Here is a 16,921-nt window from a genome sequence, read left to right as displayed (position 1 = left end):
GTGGGGTTATTTACACTATTATTAGGTTTTAAAAGTTAAGGAGAATAATTGAAGAGAAAATGCAAAATTTCAAATATGAAATATAGACTTTTCCTTTATTAGAAGTTGCACATTTTTTATATATTATACCTACCGTGTACAGATAGGTTTTCCCTCCAATCAGTGGAAAGGACATTATTTCTGCAATGGTAGGGGAGTTTCAATTTCAAAGTTCTTTGGAAATTTAATAAATGCCTCAATCCTCTCTCACTAAAATCACAAAAAGTATACATTTGTTATCCCAATCAAAGAAAGGCCTCTTTCTAATGCTTATTTATGGTATCTTGATCTGTGATGGCACAATTTGGAAACTATAGTTTTTGACGGTAAATGTATCAAGTCTAAGACATGCTCCTTTCAACGAATTTTCGATGTGTAGTATACCTACTTAAAATATTCAACGAACCATTGAATCTATGCACAGATGTCTATAACATAAGAATGTGAACTAACAAAAATATAGATCTAAAAAGCAATAATCATATTTCATCAACTTGTCAGTAATTTTGTTCAGTCATGCGATCTCTAGTTTGGGAACAGTTCACCTAAAACTGCTCAGTTATTTCGCCTCAATTTTGCTTGTGTCGTTCAATAGTAAATTGTAGTGTTTAACCACTCTCAAATGAGAAAATGCAAGCACAGTTGCCCAAAGTAAACCGCGGTCAAAAGATTCTTTTCTCTCAATTTGACCATGTGAAGAATGTTGACGAAAATTATGTTGAAGAGTACACCGATAAAGTCGTAGACGTTAAATATCACGAGTTGGATCTGGTAAAAGAAGATTTAGCAGTATGGATTAACAAGATTCTGGGTAATTGGCTTTTAATTGCAAAAAATTCCAATACATTTGGATTGTTTGTGTTTCAATCAATAGTACCCTTCTAAAATAGGACATTATGTACCAGGTACACAAAAAATAGTAACAGAGTCGTGCCTGTCTATCAGTGGGATGATATAATTCCTAAATTATTCTAAAATAGATCACTTTTGTTTACAAGAGTTTTTATGGGCCTTTTTTGTAGGTATCCATTACCTCAATCGAGAAAATTTACTACAGGAACTTGATAATGGAGCGATTCTATGCCATTTAGCATTGTCTATTAAAAGGCGCGCAAAAATCGCAATTGTGGGAGGATTGATAAATAAAGTATACAAGAATGACAATGTAAAATTCAGAGTGCAATTTAGTCACTTTTTCAGGGCATTCCTAAAGTACGCGAAAAGTACTTCGAAAATGCTATGCGGAAGAGTTTTTTCTCACGCGATAATATGGAGAACTTTATACAATTTTGTCGTTCGCTCGGCGTGCATCCAAATTTGCTTTTTGAAAGCGACGATTTGGGCAAGTTATTAATTCAATTCGCTCTAGCTTTAAAGAAATACTTGCAGTCCTTCATAACAACTGGAGAAATGTGATCCTATGTCTTCTAGAAGTCGCGCGCCTTTCTGTTCAGTACGGTATCGAGCCACCAAATTTGGTACAATTTGAAAAGGAGGTTATGGGCAAGTCTCATTATCCTACATCTGATTATCAAATTGATTCACAAATATCTTGGCAATTCCAATCGTTACCATCACGTTTTAATTGTGAAGAAATTATCAATTCACATAGCAGGTAAAATCATATAGCCTTTCAATAAAAATGAATGCTTTGAAATACCGAATACTGAATGCTTAGCCCCACTTGCGAACCAGACAACAAAGAACAATCATTCTGTGCAATAAAGGGAACAGATGAGCAGTACCAATCCTTACCAATGTCCTACTCTGCAGCGAAAGCAGAAATCGATTGGAAAACAGTTAAGGACGATTTTTACACATTTATCGATAGTAAAATGCTGAATGACACAAATAAAAACTTTGATGAGCTTGATCGTAAGGTAGAACAAGCAGTGTACCTGTTACATTCCAAATGTAAATGTGTTAATCCAAGATTGGTCAAGTTGAAGATTAAAAAGATTGGAGAAGGCCGGTATACTATAGCCGGAAGAAATGTGTTTGTACGTGTAAGTATCACACAATTTTTCACCGAGACAGTCTAAGCTTGTTTGTTAGTTACTCAAAGATCGTCACATGATGGTAAGGGTGGGCGGTGGATGGGATACCTTCGAACACTTTTTACAGAAATACGACCCGTGCCAGGTACACAATTAATTTATTAAATAAACATTGAATTTTTACATTTACAGGTGAACGGCAAGGAGTTTAAACCGTTCATTGTAACAAGACCTATGGCAGTCTCAGTGTTGTCAAATGTACCAAAACGTTACTCCTATTACAGCAGCTTCAAAAAAATTCTACGACCTGGCGAGAGCACAATATAAACTTAAATTACAAAACACGATTTTCATTGTAGAGACGACTTAGAGCAACATAAAAAACTATGCGCTAAAATAAATACAGTTTTACTCATTAATGAATTGGAAAAATAAAGTAAGGAGCATGGTTATTTCTTTTTGCTTTTTCCCAATGTCAAAGTGTGATGACTGGAGCCGATTTGTTGATATTGCACTTTACGACGATTAAATTCAATTATCTCATCGTCTAGTTTCTTGCGTTCCTCCTCAATTTTCTTCTTCTCTTCGGTGTGTTCCTTTTTTAATTTATCGAACTTGGCATGCAACTAAAGATTGTAGATTAGTATGAGGAACAAAAATTTATTTTAGTCCAGCAAAACTAGACAGGAAAAATTAGGAGTTCTGAGCCTTCATATTGTCACATCAATCCATGTGCCCCTAAACATTCCAACGGCGTTTGATCACTTTTAGGTAAAAAGCATAATTACGCCACCAAATTTGTTTCTGTAAGAATGATTTTATAACGTTTATTCGTAACCGTTTTGAGATAATTCAATTAATAGCATTATAACCACTTGAAAAAGGCTAATGTCCGTTTGCACTGGCAAATTTAAGCTGAGCTGAGCATAGCTTAAGATCCATGACAACCATTGTCCCTATAATAATATTGTTGTCATGAATTTTAAGCTATGCTTTAACTAAGACAAATACCTATACAGGGTGATTCCTATAGTACCTGCCACCGTTTGGGAGCGTATAGGGGGTGCCTAGGGGAGTATTTTGATATAGGACACTTGGGGTCGGAAATCTAAAATAAGGGCGCCAGAACCAAATTTATCTTCTGGAATTTCACGCCTGTATGTAGGCAACCCAACCGACCGACGTTTCGCGCGGAGCGATGCAGAGCGAGTTAGCGCGAGGAAGCGACATGGGAGGGAAGGAGGGAAAACGACAGTCAAAAGCAATAACGTTTACAAGTGTTCAACGTGGCCACCGTTGTTCTCAATGCACTTCCTACATCTAGCCAACTATTATTATACTATTGCCATAGTGTTTATTCACTTGATACGCGTCGTTGCAGACGGGATTTCGTGGGTTTAAACAAAATTCTGATCAAGTGTCAGCCACACATCGCCGCCTGAGATCGCTCCGTGTGCACCGCCGGCCGGTTGGGTTGCCTACCTACAGGCGCGAAATTCCAGAAGGTAAATTTGGCTCTGGCACCCTTATTTTAGATTTCCGACCCCAAGTGTCCTATATCAAAATACTCCCCTACGCACCACCTACACGCTCCCAAACGGTGGCAGGTACTATAGGAATCACCCTGTATATTAACACAGGAAACTGACGTTGAAAACTGGTCGTTGAAAAGCGGTAACGAAAATCCGTAAGAGGTAAGGGAAGACCGTTTGCGTCATATATTGTCAAACTGACGTTTGAGATTGTAGTACCAAAGGTTATTTTGCTTTTCATAGACGTAGGTGAACGAATATGGATAGTGACATCATAATCATAGCGCTTCTAGTGTTAATACACCTTCAACACAAATGTTTTAACGGTCGAATACATTCTCATCTTAATAAACAAAACATGATTCCGTAAGAGATAAGGTATGAAATGAAACAATCCATTTCTTACCTCTTACTACTTACGTCTTGCATCTTACGGAAAAACTCTGAATGTCACCATTATAATTTAAATGTTTATTTTTCTTATTTCTTATCGTTACCTCTTACCGCTTACCGTTACGGAACTCTGAATCGGCCTTAAGCTGTCATAGCGACTTTGATACATCTTGGAATTTTTAGTGACACTTTGACTTTTGACATTATGTTTAAAGTAGTTAGAGCGCGTTCGGCTGAAGTCAAGTGATGTACTCGGCCTACCTATTACTTACGGTAAACGTCCCCAAAAAAATGTTGTTATGAAGGAAACATAATTAGAAATACGGTATGAGTGGTATTTTGTACCTCAGCACAATGCAAACGTCTTATATGATTTTTAAAAAGGTATATATAGTAGTCAACTTGACTAGTGTCCGTACTTTTCGACCCTGTTTCAAACCTTTGCACACTAAATGTTCACGACACACCGCGACTAAATATTCACAGTGTAAGCGGTAAATCCTAAACGAATATATTTATTCTTAATCAAAACGTATGCGAGACGTATGTAAAAGCCGGGAAACTAAATAATTTGGCGTTTTGCGTGAAGTCGGTGTAGTGGATTTGATTTTTCGATGTTGGCGCCAGAGATCCCCAGCCGCTATCTTGATCTCGATCCGATCAGTGTGTCAACAAGACGTGTGCAGGCCTTTATAAATATCGCTGGTTTTGGTGTTCTTTCTGAAAGACACGATGCCTTTTGTGAAGAAAAGTGCTCAGCAGAAGAAGGAAAAGATTGTCCTAGCTCAGCTATATACTAGACCTAGTGGAAAAGTCATCAGATTTAAACGCGTGTTGCATAGCGTGCCGCCGCGTCAGAGCAGACGCCGCTTCGGCGGTAAATATCTTCCTTATTTCATCATGAACATGTACTTTTCCGTGCATATTTAGATTCGTCACAAAATTTCGCTTCTAATGAGACCCATCTCGTTTAAGTCTTGATACAAAAACCTTCACTAGCTCAGAAAAACTGAGTCTGTCCATAAGGGCCCAATGTTAAAATACCCTGTTTTTACTGTCAAATATCTCAGAAACGGCACATAGGAACACTTTTTTCTTTTGACCATTAGAAAGTGCGTCTCTCAGAGAATAAGTGACCAAATTTTCACCAACTTCTTGTTACTTTTACCTAGGCGCTCTAACTACTTTAAAATCAGAAAATCACGCCACAATTTTTCATTTATTGTTATTGTCTAATTGTTCTGGACTAGACGCTTTGAATAAAGGAACATGCACTTACGTCTTTTTCTGCATCCTTCAATTCGGCCTCCTTTTCCTTAACACGCACCACAAACATTTGCCTCATCTCGTCCTCCTTCTGCTGTAACTCTTGCAAGTGGTTCGAGCGCTTATTCTCGAATGTCTGTTGGAAACTAATGGGCTTATTTTCTGAATCGACATCACTAAAACCCATTTGCTCAAGTCTCTTCTTACGGTACAGCTCGTAGTGGACGCAGTGAGTTTTTTCGCGCATATCCTCCATATTTGTACGTATCAGCATCTCACGTAGTTTGACGAAATCACAATGAGATTCATTCTCAACCTGAACAGTACCCCATGGATATTGTCGGGCTCGCACCATCTTATTTCCGACCCTAATGAAATCTGTACTGCCAATAACGGCGAAAGGAATATGCGAATTCATGTTTGTGTTTATTTCAGATACGGATTCGTCGTCCGTTGGGAAATTATAAATTTGGACATCGTTGTTTTGCAGTTCTGCGATTATTTTCGATTTAAATTTTTGGAGTTCACTTTTCGAAATGGTATCGGCTTTTGCAATTATTGGTATGATGTTTACCTTTTGATCAAGTTTCTTCATGCATACAAGATCAATGGATTTTAAGCCGTGGCCAGTTGGACAAATAAAGTACAGGCAAATGTGAATTCGGTTGTCATGATATGTCGATAAAGAACGTTTTATTTTTAATTCCTCTTGAAGGTATGACTCAAATTGTGTGTCAATGTAGTCGACGACTGCCTTAAAACTGTCGTCCTTATTAATCTGGTCACCATAACCCACGGTGTCGCAAATGGTTAACTGTGAATTATTAATTGTTAGTGGTAATCATTAACATCAAGGAGGCGATTCCCAGACCATAAAACACGAACGAAATCCTTATAAAATTCCTTAGAATACTTTGCAGGGATTTGTAAATTACATATTCTAAAGACTTTAATTGGATTCCTCTTTACCATGCTAATACTGTAAAATACTAGGTATATCATTACAACATAGTTTGAGACTAAATCCACATGGATGGGATTTCCGATATTCAACATACAAATTGGAAAAGCTATTTTCGTACAAAATATTGTTCTCAATGTACAGGGTGTAAATCAAAAAGTGGAACATAGGCGTTTAACATGGGAAATTCTACGGTAGCCAATATGCGTCCAGATTTTAATACAAAGGACAGCTTGACTATTCTGCAGCTCTACAAGCCAATTACTTCGATACATGCCCAATAATGTGATTATGTGACCAATAAATTAGTTTTATGATCAAAATAACGCCTTACGATAAAAACCCTGAAATGGACGTGTGAGAGAATGGAATCTAGAACCTAGAAAGCCATTTATCTTTTCAACCACACTATTGATTCATGTAACTAGCCCATTCTACCAGCATTTAGTTCTTGTATATTTCTACGAAATGTATATAGGCATTAAACATTTCAGTTCTGTCCATGGCATTCACAACTTCATCAATACATCTTGATACTGAAAGCTGTGATATTCCAAAGTTTGAGAATTGTGTTAAATTATATATAACAATGAAGAAAAGTTGTATTAAACCGCCATTTAAATTTCAAATTAATTGCACCAAGATTCCTACTGGATTTCCGATGCATGCGGATTCGTCTTAAACTTCACTTTTCACGTTCTAGAACATTTTACAATCAAGATGGTGCACGATTTGTTTGTCCGTCTACCCATGCGAGAGCCAGAGAATGGAAAAAAAATTGTTTTCTCAATCCTTCTTAAGTCAACTGAGACTCTACAGATGACTAATGGCCGTTTGCACTGACAAATTTAAGCGTAGCTTAGCTTAGCTTGTCATGGATTTTAAGCTACGCTTAAGCTAAACTACACTTAAATTTGTCGGTGCAAACGGCCATAAGGAATTTAACAGATTTTTTGAACTTTAACAAATTAATCAAAGACAGTTCTTAAGTACTTTAGGTGTAACATGGAGGACTTTAGTTTGAGAATCACCCCTCACAAACAAATTACCTTCAATCGAACGTTGCTCTCTTGCAATTCGTACGTGTGTGCTTTTAATTTAACTGTTGGCAAAGTATGAGGACTGGGTGTAGATTCGAAATTTGTGTTAAACAGTGAATCCATTAGAGTGGACTTGCCCAATCCCGTTTCACCTGAAACTTTGAATCAGGAGGATTAGAGGAAGTAAGTACTTACCAATGCACATAATGTTAAAGATAAAGCCATTCTGAATACTTTTTGACACGAGCTGGTCTGGTAAGCTGTCGAAACCGACATGACCTGAGAGCTTTAGAGTGCGAAGATGACTTTCCATCTAAAATGTAAACATTTAGGTCTACTTTGAATCATTACCGTTAATGCCAACGCCCTTTCCTTACATTAAATGGTAAATAAAAACCATATTTAATACCGAATATGCAAATACACTTACGTTTGGTTTTTGTACATCTACTCCCGCCATTTTCAAACTGTTATTTTTATAATTTTAATTTAAATATTATCAAAAAACAGTACAAAAAGGACGGTCCCCAAAAGACAATAAAAAAATTAAACGGAAGTAACTCACGTACCGACCGATTTGCATTTCCATACAGCTGTTCTTTTAAAATGCGCGTGCGCCGCGAATGGGGGTTTACAGTATAGTTGAATTCCGCAGTTCTAATTTAATAAGCGTGTACCTGAAACCATAAAACATTCTTTTGGACAGTAAAAGTTTATTTAAAAATAGAGGCTGATTAGCAAAAAAATAATGAACATGTGCGGTTTTAAAGGTTTATTCAAAACGATATGATTGTGGCGGGCTCTGTGACGTAATAAGCCCGACCAATCAGCTCCTAGAACCATTCAGATGACATAACGACTTGGCAATATTGCAGGAGAATGGCATTTCTAACTTGCGTCATCTGTCACAGGCACTTGTCACTTTCGTGCTAGATGCAGTTAAACATCCCTCTCAAAACGTCAAATGTGACAAACGTCAGACCCTCGCGGTTCCAGCTCACTTCTTCGTGATTGGTTGTAGGTTTGTGACGTATTTAGTCTGAAGCGTTTCAAATTCGGACTAAAAATACAGCTTTTCAATAATTTATTTTGGGTTTATTTTACTCGCAAATAAAAATTGAGGGCACACGGGTCTTTTTATTTTTAATGTACTTTTTGGATCAGAAATAAAAAATGAAGGCGGGATGACCCCATTACGTGGTAACGTAAAGGAAATCCGTATACTAGGGTTTTCTTTCGATCGTACACAGAAGAATTCTAAATATTTTTTATACCTACTTAAATTACACTGGTTTCTGTATTGGTTTTTTGGTGACGTCGTCAATTTTAGTACAGCATTCGAGTAAGGTACCAGACTCGTCTGCCATTTTGGAGCCCACTGACCGCTCGACTGACAGTCTAAATTTGTGCATTGTTGTTTAATGTGTAAAATCTAAATACCTATCTGTATGCATTAATAAACGTCACAAAAATCAATAGTTTTTCTTTAAAGGATAAGACAATACATGTAGGACATGCAACGTTTTGTAAGCTTGAATTGACAGTGGGCTCCAAAATGGCGGACGATTTTACGGACTAAGCTTATTTAATTACGGACGAGTCAGCCGTGGTATTATTATAGTAGCTATAAATTTTAGTTTTTTTAATCGCTATATGCATGTGCAGATTTGTAAAGTTGGAACATTAACTTATTTGGGAAGTCTCTTTTGGAGTACCTACGTACCTTATTAACACCTTGTTCTCAATCTCAAATCTCTTTTTGACTGTAAAACATAAAATCCTGTTTTTCCCTGTTCCCGTTGGAATTTCGGAAAGTGCGTTACCTATCGTTCAATAGCAGTTTTTTTATGTAAAAATCTTAGTACTTAATGCAATAAATGCGATATGTTTAAGCATCGGATATAGATGCTGGTAAAATGCAGTAAATCTGTATTATGCCCTTTAAAATGTGTTGGGAATGGAAAGAAAAGGCTTGTCGAATCCAACAGAAAAGAACAAAGTACGAAGAATCACATACCATTTTCAATGGCAGAATTTGTTTGACACTATATCAGCGCGCGTTCAAAAACAAGCCTTTCAATCTGCCGCTTATTCAATAGCACTGATCCTCGAACTCGTATAAATCGATTGGCGAAGGTGCAACACCGCTGTCACTTTTGGTTTGCAAGTTACAAACAGACGGAGGGACAAAACCATCACACAACGCGAAATTTCTTATGAAAAATTCCCCTAATTGCAAAAATATTTCCTGTGCCTAGCACAGATACCACCCGCACACCTACGATTCTGCCCTTTTATGTCTACGAATATGCGTACATATCAAATTGGGTTCTTTCTAATCAATTCAGCAGGTCGGTAATGAAGAGTACAGACAGACGATGGACATCATCGAGATTTTGTTTGATTCGGATTCATGATGATTCAAAACGTGTATTTCCGTGAAAAAAGAGGAGGGCCATTTATATCCTAAAAATGGGCAATCAATACTATATGGTCTAAGGAAATCGTACTTAACTTGAACTTCCAAATGTGACTTGACAGTAACTCATTTTGGTGATCGCATTGTACAATACCTCCCTTACTGTCGTGCAGGAGGTACAAACAAAAAATCACATTATAGTCTTGCTATACTTTAACTAAATGCAACAATGTATGCCGATCATAAACATAACATGCAATAAAGATGTAACTGTTTTATTAAGAGTACATCACACTATTCAGTTTCGTTAACATCTAATAGGTACATGTAATAAGATTATAATATTAAAGTATATATTGCAACACAAAAATATTTTTCTAATAATTAAAGTAATTTTTGTCAATAAAAAAACATCCATCATTCTTTTACATACACTCGTAAAATGAAATAAACTGTACCATGAAAGAGAAAAACGGCCCTTCTTAATATATTATTTCGTTAATTAAATGGAATCCTCTATAGTACATACAAAAACATTCCTAAGCTTTATTGGTAACAGGAGGTGGCGATTGCTTTAACTGCAAAATAATCGATCGCATGCGTGAGACATCCTTATTTCCTTTGCTCGCTTTCGGATTAAAGTCGCAGAGTTTGGCGATTCGTTCCCATTCTGTGCCTGGTTCGATTTCGTTATCTTCCGCTACAAACTGTTTCTCTGCATTTCTGTAGACATAAAATGCAACATTATTAAAATGTTCCACTAAATTCATAAGATCAACATTGTAAAGGTTGGATTTCATTGGATCATTCGTGGCCCCCGGTGGCGAATGCTACACGTCGCAATAAAATTCCACCTTAAAGCAGGCTTGTTGAGAAAAGAAGCACTTACTTTGCAGATTCCCTAGGAAGCAGGAACAATAACAATAAAATAAAGTTAGTTACCCATTGTATCTACATTTTTGAAAAAAGGCTAGGTTCGGCAGTTCACAATAAATGAGCTAAGCAGAAATTTTAGAGCACTTACCTATTAGCTGCTTTAGTTTTAGCAATTTGTTCCTCATGATGTTTATACCAATCTTGAAGTTCTTTTGCAGCAATTTGCCGTAACTCTTCTTTCTTGATTTCTTCTTCCCTATCTTTAATTCGCTAATGAGGTTTTTGAAAAAAAAATAATTCCAATACCCTACCTTTCTCTTCCAATCTAGTTTTCTGTTCTTCTCGCCATTTTTTAATCTTTTCTGGCTCCTCTTTCTTTTCATGACGAGGCGGTGACGGCGATATAGTCTCCATAAAACCATTCACTGCAGGTTCTAAAATGATTGCAGTACAAGATTTTGCAAATTGGTAAACAAATTAAAAAAAGACACAAGTAAACATTAAAATACGCAAATAATCTAATATTAAACATTAGTGCTAGGAGTATCGAGGTGTAAGTGCGAAACATACCACTATCTTGCTCTTTGGAATCATCGTAAAAATCCTGTTCAATTCCATTGATCATCTCAAAGCTTTCAGAGTTCTCTTTGAATACATTTGTAGTGGTGTCATCTACAGGCAAAGCAAAACTTAAACATTAAAGAAGAAAGCTAAAGAAATACAGGCGAGATTCAAATGCAACATTTACCCCCATGCAACAAAACAATTTCCAAATACGCCCCCTCAGCAAATGTAAGGTTATTCTCACCGATATGCGGGGGTACAACTGTAATAACGTTTTTAACTTCATCGTCAAGACCGGCGAGTTCGTCTTGTTCTCGTGCCAAAAATTCTGCAGCAGGATCTATATCGAAATTGTCACCAAAGTCGCCCATTATTTTCAAAATGTTCACTTTTCGATGACACAAGTGAAATGAACAAATGACAGTTATGGCTGTGTTGCAACGTCGTATACCAACGTCACGTCACCCTACCCTTGGCTGGCAGGAAACGGAAAAACACCATCAATTAGTACGCGCTTCAATTTGAAACTATTTATTTACAACTACAATAACATATGAACATTCATCACATTCAATAACGCATTCATTTCCTATACTTCTTTTAATCACGTAGAAATTACCACATCTACACTGATAGTACGATACATCATTGTCGAAATTGAGTTCTTTAAAATGCACAGTGGCGTAAACCAGGTGTTGTTCCTTATATCTCCTATCCATTAAGATGGAATCGTATTCCTTTCTCAATTTTTCGTCTCTGAGGGTTCTCCATGCTTTGTCAATTCTTACAAACTCCTCGTTTTTATCTAGCGGAGATTGTTTATCCGGGTGACAAATTTTTACAAGCTGACGATAATTGCGTTTGATCTCGTCGAAAGTGGCATTTTCTGTGCAGTTTAATACGCTATAGTAATTCTCGTTCATTGTTCACCCAACAATTACATTAAAAAGAAAAGGTAGGTTATGTTCAAGTATTTTGCCAAAAAATTGCTATACATTTAAATTTTCACTTTTCAACTACTATTTATTACAAATTGTTCCTAAATGTTTAGTGAAAATGCAAATACCTTTAAATTGCAAATTTGTAAACGTGTCCGTGATTCTTGTACCGGCTGATGAGACGTCACGAATACCTCATATGAGAGGTAGGCAACACATCATGCAGTTGTATTTTGTCGGCATCGCGATCACATCAAATTAAATCAAAATCTATACTTAGAACAAATTCTGTTGCATTTTGCTTATGATACAAGGTTTCGCCATGTTTAAAACTCTGGTTTAAAATCTACCTACGAATGTTCCATTTTGTAATTAGATTACCAAGATTACACTTAAGAAAAAATAGATATAGATGGAGAAATCCTATTTTGGGAACATAAATTCTACCAAAATTCACTTTTCAAAAAAAATGTGTCCAATTAAAACATATACAATTCAATGCCTAAAAGTATTTTACAAAGTGGCAACACTTTCTAATTTAAAAACGCCCTTAAAAATTATTTGTTGTATATTAGTATAGGTATACTTTTAAGTTAATGATTTTGTGAGCTTAAAATAGTTATATATATACTATGCGATCAAAAATGAGTTGCTTCGAGTCACTTTTGGAATTTTTGTTTACATGCGAAATCGTACTTAACTTGAACTTCCAAAGCCTACTCGACAGCAACTCATTTTTGATCGCCCGTTACTAAGACAATGTCAAGATTCGTTTGAACTTTTATGATTTTATATTGATATTATTTCTTATTAACATCAATAAAATATGTACAAATACGCTTCATGTCTTGAAAATCATTTCCAATTCTTTTACTAGATTCTCTTGGATGAACGTAATTTGTGCTAGTCAACTCCAATTTAAGGGTGTTTTGGTCACTAATTTTATCAAACATGATTATGAATTATGATTGGTATGCAGTTTAATTTGGACGAACTTTTCAGGTTGAGGGAAATGCATATAGTTCTGATAATACCTCTCCTTATCTCGCAAGTTTTTGGCCATCCTTTTCCATTGGTCATAAACACATGGGGTTTTATGGAGGCCACCAAAGCAGGTAAGTTAATGTATCCAAACAGCGTGAATAGTTAGTGTTTCAAGCTTGGACCGAAATCAGTAGTGGGGGCAGTCGGCTAGACGCACTCGAAGTCGGATGTTCTAAGTGTGAAATGCTACAATGTGACGGTACCGTCGGGTTTGGAGGTAGTCCCGATGAGAACGGCGAGACAACTCTTGACGCCCTAATGTTTGACGGGTACTTACTCCATCTCTCAAATTGGTAAATAATTCCTTCATGCAGAGTAACGATGGATATGGGCGCGGTCGCTGGATTGAGACGTGTAAAGAACGTTATCAGTGTTGCCAGGCGAGTCCTCGAACACACGTCTCACTCACTACTCGTTGGTAGTCTCGCAACAAAGTTTGCTAAACAAATGGGCTTCAAGGAGGAGTCATTATCAACAAATAACTCTTTGTCTATGTGGAAACAATGGATGGTGAACCGGTGTCAGCCAAATTTTTGGACAGTATGGTATCACGGGTGTCCAGCAATTTTTCTGTTATTTAATTTGTGTAGAATGTGTTCCCCGACCCTCGAGGCTCGTGTGGACCTTATCAACCGATAAGTCCAAACAGCGTCTATTACAACTCGCTCTATCTCTTTAATAAGAGAAATCACGACACAATTGGCATGATTGTTATCGATCAAAATGGGAACGTTGCCGCTGGAACATCCACTAATGGTGCAAGTCACAAAATTCCAGGGTTGGTATATGCAGCTAGTTAATGCATGTAAAAATAGTTTGAGTAGGCGCGTTGGTGACTCGCCCATCCCAGGAGCTGGTGCCTATGCGGACAATGACGTGGGTGCGGCGGTTGCGACTGGTGACGGAGATCTCATGATGCGTTTCTTACCGAGGTATATAAACTCTGAAATGGATATAATAAAGTGCTTGTAGTTTTTTAGCGGTTGAAGAAATGCGGAGAGGGGTATCACCATCTGATGCAGCACGAGTTGCTATTGATAGGATGGTATCCAAGAATGACAAATTTTTTGGAGGCGTTATCGCGGTAAATAAAAATGGCGAGTACGGGGCGGCTTGTAATGGAATGATCGAATTTCCATATTCAGTTATTACCAAAGATATTAATAAAATTATTGTCAAAAGTGTAAAATGTAATTTATAGTAAAGGAGAAGTAGGTATATTGTACTTTGTTTCACTGGTGCTGAACCTGACGTCATAAATGTGATTCTCTCTTCATTACATTTAAATCGATTGAGACAAAAAAATTACGTCATTAACGTAAGTCGTGACAAATAAACCAATTGATCTGTCATAATATCAATCCGTCAAACGATTTTCGTTATAGACAGATTTCCAGTGTTGATTAGGTAGTTTGTGAAGTAAATATCATCAAAGTTAAAAACGCTTAGGCAAGTCGACAGTGCAGCAACGCCGTTAATAGACAAGTATTTTAAAAATTTTACCGCATAATGGTTCGATTCGCTCATATCATGAATTTAGGTCATTCCCGTTACCATTAGGTAAATATGACGAACCGATACACAGAATGAAGAGGTTCGCTAGAACACTTAGGTATTGAATTGATTTTATAGGTGAGAATGTTACACTCCGTTCCTTTACACAGTAATCTTCAACGACTTGATGACGTAGAAATATCTGCTACCTCTTTGTCCCGCAGTTTGAAGAAACTGAAATTCACGTGGCGGAGATGCACCGTTTCCAATAGATTATTTTTAATGGCACAGCCCTATGCAGTTCAAAGAAGATTACAATTTTTGAGAGACTTTAAACACAACGAAACTTCACTCTTTCCATTACGACCTGTGGTTTTAGACGAAACCTGGATATACATTAAAGGGTCTTTTAGAAGAAGCTGGCAAGATGGTACTCTCAAAACAGTTAGAAACAGAAGTGGTGAAGGGGTCCGGTATATACCTAATACTCCATGCAGGATCAGAAGATGGATTTGTGGTGTAGTGTCGTTTTTTCTTTTGTACATACGATTTGAATATGAACATTTGAGAGTTTTTTCTTCACTACCTGTTTTCTCTCACAATTGCGTTTTTTTTTAAATAAATCGGATCAGAAGATATTCAAGATCCTTATGCGAATATCTCGACTGTGTGGCAAAAGAACAGAAACTGTATGTATGCGTTGTTATTTCAATGAGCCAGTGGTATAATGACTACGCTTTATCTCAAATTTGTAAGATGTATAAATGCGAAAGGCTTACCGATAAACCATGGCCTATTCTACTTCTGCAAATGGCTAGTTAAGGGTCATTAAAATTCGCGCAACTTAACGCGTATTCTTCACATTGGTAGCATACTTAATTTCACATCAACATTATGTAAACAAACTATTAATTTACGAACTGCCTAAACAAACTTTAAGTTACAAATGTTCCTATGCGTTTTCTGTAACCATCATACACTTCATCTCAAAGAGTTTCGGATGCTCTGGCAGTATCCATTTGGATTGTCGGTGCAAAGAATCGGTTACATGAGGTGATTACAAACGGTGGAAAAGGTTTAATTCATACCAACGGACTTCCTCTACATAAAATACATGACCATTTAGCCATTATAAAACCTAAGAACAGGAAAAAACCTATCAGGACCAGATGCCTTACAAGTGATTGTCAACTTGGACGGTCTGATAATGATGAACGATAGTGACACGGGTACGTTCCACTTAACGCCCGCAACGACCACGACGCTCGGCGGTCGCAATCGCGACGTCAGATATGACGTCATTACTATAAGCGACCGCAACGAGCCCACGGCGCTCGCCTATCGTACCTGGGTCAGCGTGGGCGTTCTAATTTTATAACCTTACATTCTTGACAGGAGACATTTCTAGAGACATTTAACTGTCAGACACTGATTGTTTGAACACGCATGCGTTGCAAATTTTTCGTTTTCGCTATGGAGAAAATATAATTACGTGTTTCAGAACGTAACCTTGTGGTGGACATTACACTATATGGATGTTCTACATGCACAAACTGGTAAGTATATAGGTATGCTGATTCGTGAATGTTAAAGTTATTTGTTAAGGAAAATTCTGCTTTAACACAATTTTCTTTATTGTAGATCTTAGATTTGCAACTAGTTTGCTGCAAAGTGCTTTACCAGGGAATGCGAATGAGACTCGTATAAATGGTAATGCAACGATTAATGAAAATGCATGTTAGTTTTGAATGAAGAAGAGAAATTGTTTTCGAAGCAGCATTCCCAGAAGAAATTCTGGGGAGAAGTGTTCATTATCATCGTATTAAGTATGGCCGCAGCATTTATGATAGAAATTCAAAAGTCGTCTTCAATATTTTATTAACAAGAAGCAATATCTTGTGTAAAGCGAAGAAGTATGTGTCAATAATTGGTACTGAAAAATAAAAAAATATTTACTAACTTAATGTGACTTTTCATAATCCACCCCACTTTGTATCCTTTACGCATTACGATTTCTTCAACGGCGTCCATGTTGGAAAACTGTTCACTCACGCGTGACGTCACACCGCACTCAAAAGCGTTCCACTTAAGGGTTCGCCCACAACGCCTCTAAGCTAGTGGAACGATAAAACCGCGGTCGCGGTCGTGATCGTTGTGGGCGTTAAGTGGAACGTACCCTAATTTACGACCTGCAATTAATATATATTCTTCGAATTTTATACAACACGAAAACATACACCTTTTTTATATATGACAGATTTTTATTTTTTTTCTTATTGAACATGAAAAAACCATAGTTACACACACACAACCCACTACTAATTTCTATTAATATACAACAGTCTCCAATGTGATGAA

The 16,921-nt window shown here is 37.0% G+C and overlaps 4 protein-coding genes across 7 annotated transcripts; 2 read left to right on the top strand and 2 right to left on the bottom strand.

The window, feature by feature from the left end:
• The first annotated feature begins 543 nt into the window (after positions 1–543).
• Positions 544–2,420, top strand: LOC116168562 (GAS2-like protein pickled eggs). Of its 2 annotated transcripts, none has more exons than XM_031484468.1 (7): positions 544–850; positions 1,062–1,186; positions 1,240–1,381; positions 1,429–1,654; positions 1,718–2,039; positions 2,095–2,181; positions 2,229–2,420. In XM_031484468.1, exons 1-7 carry the CDS (start codon positions 670–672, stop codon positions 2,361–2,363), a joined length of 1,218 nt encoding a protein of 405 aa, XP_031340328.1. In that variant the 5' UTR covers positions 544–669; the 3' UTR covers positions 2,364–2,420. The 2 variants fall into 2 exon arrangements, with proteins under 2 accessions (XP_031340328.1, XP_031340327.1); XM_031484467.1 differs by having other exon boundaries at positions 1,718–2,045.
• Positions 2,178–7,809, bottom strand: LOC116168561 (septin-2). Its single transcript, XM_031484465.1, has 5 exons — positions 7,659–7,809; positions 7,424–7,541; positions 7,238–7,380; positions 5,241–6,041; positions 2,178–2,662 (listed from the first exon to the last, which is right to left on the bottom strand). Exons 1-5 carry the CDS (start codon positions 7,686–7,688, stop codon positions 2,486–2,488), a joined length of 1,269 nt encoding a protein of 422 aa, XP_031340325.1. The 5' UTR covers positions 7,689–7,809; the 3' UTR covers positions 2,178–2,485.
• A 2,177-nt stretch (positions 7,810–9,986) lies between these two features.
• LOC116168107 (clathrin light chain) lies at positions 9,987–11,553 on the bottom strand. 3 transcript variants are annotated; one of them, XM_031483773.1, is made up of 6 exons: positions 11,332–11,539; positions 11,094–11,195; positions 10,835–10,957; positions 10,672–10,783; positions 10,537–10,548; positions 9,987–10,370 (listed from the first exon to the last, which is right to left on the bottom strand). In XM_031483773.1, the coding sequence occupies exons 1-6, from the start codon at positions 11,456–11,458 to the stop codon at positions 10,187–10,189; spliced, it is 660 nt and encodes a 219-aa protein (XP_031339633.1). In that variant the 5' UTR covers positions 11,459–11,539; the 3' UTR covers positions 9,987–10,186. The 3 variants fall into 3 exon arrangements, with proteins under 3 accessions (XP_031339633.1, XP_031339635.1, XP_031339634.1); XM_031483775.1 differs by lacking the exon at positions 11,094–11,195 and having other exon boundaries at positions 11,332–11,553; XM_031483774.1 differs by lacking the exon at positions 10,537–10,548 and having other exon boundaries at positions 11,332–11,532.
• A 90-nt stretch (positions 11,554–11,643) lies between these two features.
• On the top strand, positions 11,644–14,290 carry LOC116168106 (N(4)-(Beta-N-acetylglucosaminyl)-L-asparaginase). Its single transcript, XM_031483771.1, has 7 exons — positions 11,644–12,042; positions 13,028–13,140; positions 13,185–13,338; positions 13,384–13,609; positions 13,660–13,847; positions 13,894–14,001; positions 14,042–14,290. The coding sequence occupies exons 2-7, from the start codon at positions 13,038–13,040 to the stop codon at positions 14,268–14,270; spliced, it is 1,008 nt and encodes a 335-aa protein (XP_031339631.1). The 5' UTR covers positions 11,644–12,042; positions 13,028–13,037; the 3' UTR covers positions 14,271–14,290.
• Positions 14,291–16,921: the final 2,631 nt, after the last annotated feature.

The sequence above is a fragment of the Photinus pyralis genome, unplaced genomic scaffold (assembly GCF_008802855.1).
Source record: "Photinus pyralis isolate 1611_PpyrPB1 unplaced genomic scaffold, Ppyr1.3 Ppyr1.4_LG4, whole genome shotgun sequence".
Lineage (NCBI taxonomy): Eukaryota > Metazoa > Arthropoda > Insecta > Coleoptera > Lampyridae > Photinus > Photinus pyralis.
The sequence above is the reverse complement of the archived record's forward strand: the minus strand, read 5'-3'. Positions and strand labels throughout refer to the sequence as shown.

What these genes read in the sequence shown, in the direction of transcription:
- LOC116168561 (XM_031484465.1), bottom strand. Translation starts at nt 7,688, where the DNA reads ATGGCGGGAGTAGATGTACAAAAACCAAAC. An exon ending in CTTTAACATTATGTGCATTG is followed by an intron (nt 7,381 to 7,423) that starts GTAAGTACTTAC and finishes TCAAAGTTTCAG; the next exon opens with GTGAAACGGGATTGGGCAAG. An exon ending in TGAAGGATGCAGAAAAAGAC is followed by an intron (nt 2,663 to 5,240) that starts GTAAGTGCATGT and finishes TACAATCTTTAG; the next exon opens with TTGCATGCCAAGTTCGATAA.
- LOC116168107 (XM_031483773.1), bottom strand. Translation starts at nt 11,458, where the DNA reads ATGGGCGACTTTGGTGACAATTTCGATATAGATCCTGCTGCAGAATTT. An exon ending in AGTTGTACCCCCGCATATCG is followed by an intron (nt 11,196 to 11,331) that starts GTGAGAATAACC and finishes CTTTGCCTGTAG; the next exon opens with ATGACACCACTACAAATGTA. An exon ending in AACTAGATTGGAAGAGAAAG is followed by an intron (nt 10,784 to 10,834) that starts GTAGGGTATTGG and finishes AGCGAATTAAAG; the next exon opens with ATAGGGAAGAAGAAATCAAG.
- LOC116168106 (XM_031483771.1), top strand. Translation starts at nt 13,038, where the DNA reads ATGCATATAGTTCTGATAATACCTCTCCTTATCTCGCAAGTTTTTGGC. An exon ending in GACGCCCTAATGTTTGACGG is followed by an intron (nt 13,339 to 13,383) that starts GTACTTACTCCA and finishes TCCTTCATGCAG; the next exon opens with AGTAACGATGGATATGGGCG. An exon ending in GTCAGCCAAATTTTTGGACA is followed by an intron (nt 13,610 to 13,659) that starts GTATGGTATCAC and finishes TAATTTGTGTAG; the next exon opens with AATGTGTTCCCCGACCCTCG.
- LOC116168562 (XM_031484467.1), top strand. Translation starts at nt 670, where the DNA reads ATGCAAGCACAGTTGCCCAAAGTAAACCGCGGTCAAAAGATTCTTTTC. An exon ending in TGGGAGGATTGATAAATAAA is followed by an intron (nt 1,187 to 1,239) that starts GTATACAAGAAT and finishes TCACTTTTTCAG; the next exon opens with GGCATTCCTAAAGTACGCGA. An exon ending in ATTATCAATTCACATAGCAG is followed by an intron (nt 1,655 to 1,717) that starts GTAAAATCATAT and finishes CTGAATGCTTAG; the next exon opens with CCCCACTTGCGAACCAGACA.